We start from the raw sequence: 10,204 nt of genomic DNA on the forward strand, positions 1-10,204 counted from the left end.
AGAAGAAGGCATATCCTTTAGTTTTAGGATGAAATCTTCTATAAATAACTGTTAAGTAATTTGGTTAATAACTTCTGTAAGTTTCTCTATGTCTCTCTTTAATTTCTGTTTCCCTGGTCTGTCCATTGATGAGAGTTGAGTGTTTAAACCTTCTACTATTATTCTATGAGGTACAATGTGTGCTTTGAGTTTTAGTAAGATTTCTTTTATGAATATAAGTGCCCTTGTATTTGTAGCATAGATATTTAGGATTGGGAATTCATCTTGATGGATTTTTCCTTTGATGAATATGAAGAGTTCTTCCTCATCTTTTTTGATGGTTTTTGGTTGAAAGTAGATTTTACTCAATATTAGGATGGCTAATCCAGCATGCTACTTTGGAACATTTGATTGGAAAGTGGTTTTCCAGCCTTTTATTCTGAGGTAATATTTGTCTTTGTCTTTTAGTTTTGTTTACTGTATGCAGTAAAATACTGTGTCTTCTTTACATATTCAGTCTGTTAATCTATGTCTTTTTATTGGGGAATTGAGCCCATTGATGTTGAGAGATATTAAGGAAGAGTGATTGTTGCTTCCTTTTATTTTTGTATTTAGAGGTGACATTATATTTGTGTTTTTCTCTTCTTTTGGTTTTGTTGCAAGGAGATAATTTTCTTGCTTTTTCTATGGTATAGTTTCCCTCCTTGTGTTGGGCTTTTCCATCTATTATCCTTTACAGGACTGGATTTGTACAAAGATATTGTGTAAATTTGCTCATATCATGGAATATCTTGGTTTCTCCCTCAATGTTAATTGAGATTTTTGCTGAATATAGTACCCTGGATTGGCATTAGTGTCAGTATGACATCTGTCCAGGATCTTCTGAATTTCATAGTCTCTTTTGAGGCATCTGTTGTAATTCTGTTAGGTCTGCCTTTATATGTTACTTAACCTTTTCCCCTTACTGCTTTTAACATTCTTTCTTTGTTTTGTGCATTTGGTATTTTGACTATTATGTGACAGGAGGAATTTATTTTCTGGTCCAATCTATTTGGAGTTCTGTAGGCTTCTTGTATTTTTTTATGGGCATCTCTTTCTTTAGGTTAGGGAAGTTTACTTCTATAATTTTGTTGAAGATATTTACTGGCCCTTTAATTTTGGAGTCTTCACTCTCTTCTATACCTATTGTCCTTAGGTTTGCTGTTCTCACTGTGTTCTGGATTTCCTGTATGTTCTGGGCTAGGAGCTTTTTCCACTTTACATTATCTTTGATGGTTGTGTAGAAATTTTATATGGTATATTCTGTTCCTGAGGTTCTTTCTTCAATCTCTTGTATTCTGTTGGTGATGCTTGTGTCTATGCCTCCTGATATCTTCCCTAGGTATTCTATCTCCAGTGTTCTCTCCGTTTGTGCCTTGTTTACTTTTTCTGTTTCCATTTTAATCTCCTGGATGACCTTGTTCAATTCTTACCCCTGTTTGGTTGCATTTTCCTGTAGTTCTTTAAGGGACTTTTCTTTTTCCTCTTTAAGGGCTTCTACTTATTTACTTGTGTTGCCCTCTATTTCCTGAAGGGAGTTATTTATGACCTTCTAAAAGTCCTCCATCATCATGAAAAAATGTGATTTTAAATCTAAATCTTGCTTTCCTGCTGTGTTTGGATATCCAGAGTTTACTTTGGTGGGAAAACTGGACTGTGATGATGCCAAGTATTCTTGGTTTTGGTTGCTTGGGTTTTTGTGCTTGCTTCTTGCCATCAGGTTGTCTCTAGTGTTAACTTGTCTTTATGTTTCTAATGATGGCTTGACCCTCCTGTAGGCCTGTGTGTCAGCACTCTAGTAGACCTGTTTTTATTGTTTTATTTCAGTCAGATAAGGGGACAGATTGTTCTACTCTCAGGTGTGTAGTTGCTCCTGGTGGCTGGCTTTCAGCTCTCAGGGAGAGCAGCAACCAGAAGGGTCTTGCCCCTATTGCTTCTAGGTCCCTGTGTATAAGGGGCACAGATGGCACTAGACATTTTCCTCGAGTTGGGAATGTGGGCAGAGAGTACTCTCTTCTGATTTCTCAGGACTGTCCTCATTTCTCAGGGTATAGCTCTCCCCCTGCTTCTCATGTTATACTTTGAAACTGCATCGGTAGACTAGGCAAACAAGGAAGGTTTTACAGAATTTTATTGGTAATCACCAGGATAAGAAGAGCAAAGACTCACTCTTCTGGCTATTTCTCCAGGTCATTTTCTTCCAGATATCTCATGAAGTCATGCTTGATAAATAGGACTACATGCAGTACTTCAAATAAATCACTAATGAAATCAGTAAGTCAATTTATAATAATTGGTTTTTATTTCTTATTCTACTGTAATGTGAGAAAGGTTACTCCTTTCAAAGAGTGAGTTAGAAGTACTTGGATATCTGATCCTTAGTGGAAAATGGATTTTTGATATCGTTTTTTAAATTGACTAAATAACTTAGATCTTATATTTTGAAGTAAACCCTAATTTTGAATTTTAGTTGTCATATGTAAGTCTTATATAATACAGTATGTTTTTTCAGAATGACCAAATTTTTATGAACATAATTAAATAATTTTGCATCAAAAATATTTGTAAATATTTTTGGACAGCACTGAAAGTCAAATAATTATAAATTAGTAAAACTGGTGTGTACAGTTTCTTACTAAAATTCATACATTGAATCCTAATAGTGATGTGTTAACATGTAGAGATTTTAACTGCAAAATAGTTTAGGAAGTTTCTGGTTGGCTTTAATCCCTATTCATGAACTATTTTCTGAAATTATAACAGAAAAATTTTAGTATGTGGTTTTAACCTTATATCTAATAGATGTATTAAAATATACAGGGAAAGGGATGGTTTTCTATTTCTGTATTTCACAGTTTACAGAAATGTTAAAAATAAAAATGTGCCTCTGTGTTTTTCATTCAGAAATATATTTAGTTAAAAAATATCAATAGTCTATCATATTCTATTATTTTCTAGCAAGCTACTGAAAATTTTTTGAATATGCAATATAAATACAATCAAGAGGTTTACCTAAGTGTACAATGACAATAGATTTTGAAAATGCTCCTAATTCTTTTATTGTTTGTTTTCTTTTTTGGCATTGCTTTGTTTAATTGTGTTTTAATCAATCATTGTATACATTTACATTTAAAATGATATCCTTATTTCCAGTCTTCCCTCCACACTCCCCCATCCCACAACTCCTCTTGCCCCTCTGCTTTGGCACTTTGAGGATGCTCCTCCACCTATTCAACTACTCCCATCTCACCCCTCTATCATCCTCTTATACTGGGACATCAGACCTCTCTCCCCATCCATTGGTGTCCAAGAAGGCCATCCTCTGCTACACATGTAGTTGGAGTTCTTGGTCCCTCCATGCATACACTTTGGTTGCTGGTTTAGTACCTTGGATCTCTGGGTCATCCATTTAGTTGGTATTGTTCATCTTTGGAGTTGCAATCACATTCAGCAGAGGATGGGGAATTATGAGTAACCACTAGAAAGTCATAGACGCCAAGGATTGAAAAGTTTCAGGAGCCAATGACAAATGCCTTTAGCTAAACTATCCAACAAAGGGAAAATACAACCTGTACAGACCACTTCCATTAGATAGGCATGGCCCCAAGTTGAGGGATGGGGCCAGTCATGCTTCTCAAATGTTTTAACCCAGAAATATTCCTGTGTAAGAAAGGACAGGAACAAAAAATGGAACAGAGACTAAAGGAAAGGCCATCCAGATACCATCCTCCCACCTAGGGATCTATGCCATATACAGAAACCAAACCCCCATACTATTGATAATACCAAAAAGTGCTTACTGGTTAGAGTTTAATATGTCTGTGCCCTGAGATATTCTACTACTGCTTGACTAATACAGATGCATATAAACACAACCAAGCATAGGACTGAGCCCAGGGACCCAATAGAAATGCAAGGGAAAGGGTTGAAAAAGCTACTAATTCTTAAACAGCAACCAAATATAATGTCCCATTTATCACAAAAGCTAAGGCCATCCTGACAATGAAATCTGATGTATCATTATGTCTTGTGAAAAATTAAGAATTATTAAATCTGATATTTTTTCTTTCCCAGACATGAATCAATGTATCAAGTGTCTAGATGATCAGTATGCCAATCCTGGAGGAACTCACTGCCTCAAAAAAGTTATTGTATTCCTGGGTTATGAAGATCCATTGGGAATGTCTCTGGCTATCTTGGCTCTGTGCTTCTCTGCTCTCACAGCTTTTGTACTTAGTATCTTTTTGAAGCACCAAGAAACACCCACTGTCAAGGCCAATAACAGAACTCTCAGCTATATTCTACTCACCTCCCTCATCTCTTGTTTTCTCTGTTCCTTGCTCTTCATTGGTCATCCCAACTTTACCACATGTATCATGCAGCAGACCACATTTGCTGTTGTGTTCACTGTAGCTGCATCTACTGTCTTGGCCAAAACAATTATTGTAATATTGGCCTTCAAGGTTACTAATACAAGTAGAAAAATGAGGTGGCTGCTGGTATCAGGGGCACCTAAATTCATCATTCCAATTTGCACAATGATTCAACTGATTCTCTGTGGAATTTGGCTGGGTACTTCTCCTCCATTTGTTGATGCTGATGGACATGTTGAAAAAGGCCACATTTTGATTTTCTGTAACAAAGGTTCAATTCTTGCTTTCTATTGTGTCCTGGGATACTTAGTCTCCATTGCCATTGCAAGTTTCACCCTTGCATTCTTCGCCAGAAATCTGCCTGACACATTCAATGAAGCCAAGTTCCTAACATTCAGCATGCTAGTATTTTGCAGTGTCTGGGTCACCTTTCTTCCTGTCTATCATAGCACCAAGGGCAAGTCTATGGTGGCTGTGGAAGTTTTCTGTATATTGGCCTCTAGTGCAGGGCTGCTTTTTTGCATCTTTGCACCAAAGTGCTTCATTATTTTGTTAAGGCCTGAGAAAAAATCTTTTCAGAAGTTTCAGAATATACATTCTAAAATTTAAAACATTCATTAAATTTTTCTGACACACTTGCTAGACCAAACTTATTCAGAAGACTCCACTGACACTACTAGTTGAAATCAAATTTTAGATCCAAACATGGAATTTGTTCCCAATAAAGAAAGGAAGCACTATGTATTAGAATTTAAAAACACATCTTAAATCTTGGTTCTCATAAATCAAACTGTATGATCAGTCATTTCAATAACTGTTTGCTGTATTTCTTAATTTTATGCTTATACTTGAAGAATGTAAAGACTGGGAATTGGTTCTGAGTTTTATGAATTAATTTCTAATTTTACTTTCCTTGGAAAAAATGTCTAGTGTGTGTTATTGTTGTGCTCTATAATAAATAATTATGAGATAAATGCATATGGATATTTGATAAATTAAAGGATGCTTTATTTTGATATGAGAGACAGATATATTATAGAACTATGGGTGATACAAAGAAAGATCTTGTAAAATAAGAAATTCCATCCTCTTTCAGTTTAAATCCTGGCAGTATGACAATGCTTCACCAAATCATTCCCCATATGTGCAAATATTAGCAGTATTAAAAGGGCATTGTGAGTAATTAAAAAGCAACATTAAAAAGTTGAAAAAATGGTATTTGGGGTGGAAAAGAGTTAACTTGTATGGGTTAGCAAATACTATATTTAATCACATATCATTTTCTAAAAGTCTCACTCAGAAATAGAACCAGTAACATAGTGGAACAAGAAAAAATAAGTAAAACAAAACATATATACTACAAAGTTTTAAAATGGAGTAAATGATGAGTTGTTGGAGGACCTCTACAAATGTTGAGGAACACATTTCACAAAATAACTTAGAGCAGGTCAGTTACAAAATGAAAATGATCTCATGTGGGTAATGAATGTAATTTTGATTACTTTCACACATTTTTCAGTTACTATAGTCTCAATAATAAAGAACATAGAATGTTAAATTTTCTAAAGTCTAATTAGCTTTTATGAGAAGAACTTTGTTACTTCTTTGTCATTTTATATTTTAGCAATAGTGTCTGATAGAGTTCTCCTCTACCAGGATTGAAGTGAGCATGATTTTGTTACTTTAGTATGTATCATTTCCAAAGAAACAAAGACATCCTTATTCCTATTAGATTCTTTTTTATTTATTCACTTTACATCCTGCTTACTGCCACTCCCCCAGTCAAATACTCCCACAATCTTTCACCTATATTCCTGTCCTCTTCTCTGATGAAGTACTGGGCCCCTCCTGAGTATGCCATACCCTGGCACATTATGTCCTTTTGGGTCTAAGTTAATACACTCAGGATGGTATTTTCTAGTTCTCTGCATTTGCCTGTGAAACTCAGAATGGCATTGTTTTTAACAGTTGAATAGTATTGCATTGTGTAAATGAACAGCATTTTCTCTATCCACTCTACCCTCACGGGTGATCTGTGATGGGGGCCTCATATCAGCTGATGTACACTACCAGGTTGGTGTTCCAGTGTCTGAGAGATCTCCAGAGTCCAGGTAAAATTGAGAATGCTGTTCTTCCTACAAGACTGCCCTAATCCTCTGCTTCTTCCAGCTTTTTCCTCATTCAACAACAGAGGTCAGCAGCTTCTTTTCATTGGTTGGGTGCAAATATCTGCAGCTGACTCTTTCAGCTGCTTGTTGGGTCTTTCCAAAGACAATTATGATAGGTCCCTTTTTTTGAGCTCTTCATAGTCTCAGTAAGTGTCAGGTCTTTGGGTCTTCCCTTGAGCTGGATCCCATTTTGGTCCTTTTGCTGGACCTTCTTTTCCTTAGGATCATTACCATTTCCACCCCTGCAATTCTTTCGTACAGGAACAATTATGGTTCAGAGTTGTGACTGTGGGATAGAAACCTCATCACATACTTAATATCCTGTCTTTCTGCTAAAGATGGGCTCTACAAATTCCCTCTCCCCACTGTAGGGCATTTCATCTATGGTCTCTCCATTTGAGATCTGAGAGTCTCTCACCTTCCAAGTCTCTGGTACACTCTGGAGGGTCTTCCAAAACTCCTATCTACTGATGTCGCCTATTTCTATTCTTAATGATATCCCTCAGGGCTTCTGTCCTTTCTCCCACCCAATACCATATCATGTTCCCTTCACTCTTTTCCCTGTCCCTTTCTACCTTTCCCCACTGTGATTGCATTCTTCTCCCTCCCAAGTGGAACTGAAGTGTTGAGTGGACCCTTGAGCTTGTTGAATTTTGAGTACTGTGGACTGTATCTTGGGTAACTTCTATATATTTTTGGCTAATATCCACTTGTTAGTGAGTATGTAACATGTGTGCCTTTTTGTGTCTAGTTACCTCACTCAGGAAGATATTTTCTAGTTCCATCTATTTGCCTTCAAAAGTCAGGATCTCCTTGTTCTTTATAGATGAGTAGCATTCCATTGTGTAAATGAACCACATTTTTGTATCCATTCTACTCACATGGGACATCATGGTTATTTCCACTTTCTAGATAGTATAAGTAAAACAACTATGAACATAATGAAACTCTTGACCCAGTGCAAGGTGGTGCGTCCTTTGGGTATATTCCCAAGAGTAGCATTGCTGAGTCTTCAGGTAAATCTATTTCCAATTTTCTGTGGAATCTCCAGATTGATTTACAGAGTGGTTGTAAAAGTTTGCAATCCCATCAGCAATTGAGGAGTGTTCTGCTTTCTCCACATCCTCCCCAACATGTGTTGTCACCTGAAATTTTGAACTTAGCCATTCTGATTGGTGAAAGGTAGAATCTCAGGGTCATTTTGATTTGAATTTCTCTGATCATTAAGGATTTTGAACATTTCTTTTGTTGCTTCTCAGCCATTGGATATTCCTCTGTTGTGGATTCTCAGTTTAGTTCTTTAACCCATCTTTTGATTGGATAGTTTGATTTGGTGGTGGCTAACTTCTTGAGTTCTTTATATATTTTGGATAATAGCCCTCTATAGGATCTAAGGTTAGTGAAGATATTTTCCCAGTCTGTACATTGCTGATTTGTCTTATTGACTATGTGTTTCACCTTCAGAGTCTTCGCAGTTTCATGAGGTACCATTTATCAGTTCTTGATCTTAGAGCATGAACCATTCAAGTTCTGTTTAGGAAATTTCCCCAGAGCCAATGAGTTCAAGGTTCTTTCCTACTTTCTTTTCTATTAGGTTCAGTGTATCTGGTTTTATTTTGATGTCCTTAATTGACTTGGACTTGAGCTTTTTACAAGGTGATAAATATGCATCTATTTTCATTTTTGTACATAGAGACAGCCAGGTAGACAAGCACTACTTATTTATGATTATTTCTTTTATCCATTGTATAATTTTGGCTTCTTTGTCAAGATCACATGTGTGTAAATGTGTAGCTTTATTTCTGGATCTTCAATTCTATTCCATTGATCAACCTGTTCCTTTCTGTAAGAATACCATGTAGTTTTTATCACTATTGATCTGTAGTATAGCTTGAGGTCAGGGATGTTAATTCCCCCAGTCATTCTTATATTCTTAAGTAATATTTTCACTATTCTCTTGGTTTGTTTGTCTGTTTGTTTTGTTGGGTTTTGTTTTGTTTTTTGCATTTCCAGATGATTTTGAGAATTGGTTTTTCCATATCTTTGAAGAATTGTGTTGGGATTTTGTTGGGGATTGCATTGAATCTGTAGATTGAATCTGTAGGATGGCCATTTTTACAATGTTATTTCTGTGAATCCATGAACATGGGAAATCTCTCCATTTTCTTAGATCTTCTTAATTTTCTTTCTTGAGAGACTGGTAGTGATTGTCATACAGATTTTTCATTTGTTTGTTTAGAGTTACTCCAAGGTATTTTATATTATTTGTGGCTATTAAGAAAGGAATTGTTTTCCTAATTTCTTTCTCATCCTGTTTAACATTTGTATAAAGGAAGGCTATTGATTTATTTGAATTAATTTTCTATCTTGCCACTTTGTTGAAGTGGTTTACAGTTGGAGAAGTTCTCTGGTAGAATTTTTGTGGTCACTTATGTATACTATCCTATAATCTGCAAATGGTGATACCTTTATTTCTTCTTTGCCAATTTGTATCCCCTTGATCTCTGTTTGTTGTCTTATTGTTCTAACTAGCCTTTGGAGTACTATATAGAATAGATATAGGGACAATGAGCATCCTTGTGTTGTCCCCAATTTTAGTGAGATTGCTTCAAGTACCTCTCCATTTAATTTGATATTGGCTGTTTGTTTGCAACAAATTACTTTTACTATGTCTTGCATGGGTCTGGAATTCATGATTTGTTCAATACTTTTAACATAAAGTATTGTTAAAAATATTGTCAACTGCTTTTTCTGCAACTAAGGAGATGGTCATGTGATTTTTTTTCTTTGAATGTGTTTATATGGTGGATTACAATAATGGATTTTAGTATATTGAACCAACTTTGCATCCCTGGCATGAAGCCTACTTGTTCATGGAGAATGATTTTTTTGATGTGTTCTTAAATTCAGTTTCAAGAATATCATTGAGTATTTTTGCATCAATATCCATAAGCATGTTCGTTCTGAACTTCTCTTTTTTGGGGAGTGTCCTTCTGTGGTATAAGTGTCAGAGAAATTTTGGCTTCATAGAATGAGTTAGGTAGTCTTCCTTCTGTTTCTCTTTTATGGAGTAGTTTGAGTAATATCGGTATCAGGTCTTCTTAAAGGTCTATAATGATTTCTTCTATTTCCTTATGGAATATGGGCCTAGGTAGATAGTTTACCTGCTCTTGATTTAACTTTAGTATATTGTATCTGTCTAGAAAGCCATGCATTTCATCTAGATTTTCCAGCTTTGTTGTGTGTAGGGTTTTGTAGTAAGATCTGATGACTTTTTTGAATTTCCTCCATTTCTGTTTTTATGTCTCTTTTTTCATTTCTGATTTTGTTAATTTGGATTCTGCCTCTAAGCCCTTTAGGTAGTTTGGCTAGAGGTTTATCTACCTTGTTGATTCTATCAAAGAAACAGCTTTTGGTTTTGTTGATTCTTTGTATTGTTCATTTGGTTTCTATTTGGTTATTTGTGTGTGTGGGGGTGTGTGTGATTTTGGCTATTTCCTGTTATCTACTCCTCTTGGGTGAGTTTGCTTCTTTTGTTCTAGAGTTCTCAGGTGTGCTGTTAAGTCGCTAGTATAAGATCTCTCCAGTCTCTTTACCAGTGCCTTTAGTACTATGAATTTTCCTCTTATCACTGCTTTCATTGTG

The 10,204-nt window shown here is 35.7% G+C and overlaps 1 protein-coding gene across 1 annotated transcript in view; it reads left to right on the plus strand.

Annotated features, from left to right (window-relative positions):
• The window catches only part of LOC116894252 (vomeronasal type-2 receptor 116-like), a 49,757-nt gene extending 44,757 nt beyond the window's left edge, over positions 1-5,000 (plus strand). The window contains exon 6 of the mRNA XM_032895958.1: positions 4,093-5,000. Within this exon, the coding sequence (XP_032751849.1) occupies positions 4,093-5,000 (908 nt within the window). The remainder of the gene's footprint in view (positions 1-4,092) is intronic.
• The last annotated feature ends 5,204 nt before the right edge of the window (positions 5,001-10,204 follow it).

The sequence above is a fragment of the Rattus rattus genome, chromosome 2 (assembly GCF_011064425.1).
Source record: "Rattus rattus isolate New Zealand chromosome 2, Rrattus_CSIRO_v1, whole genome shotgun sequence".
In the NCBI taxonomy this organism is placed as follows: Eukaryota; Metazoa; Chordata; class Mammalia; order Rodentia; family Muridae; genus Rattus; species Rattus rattus.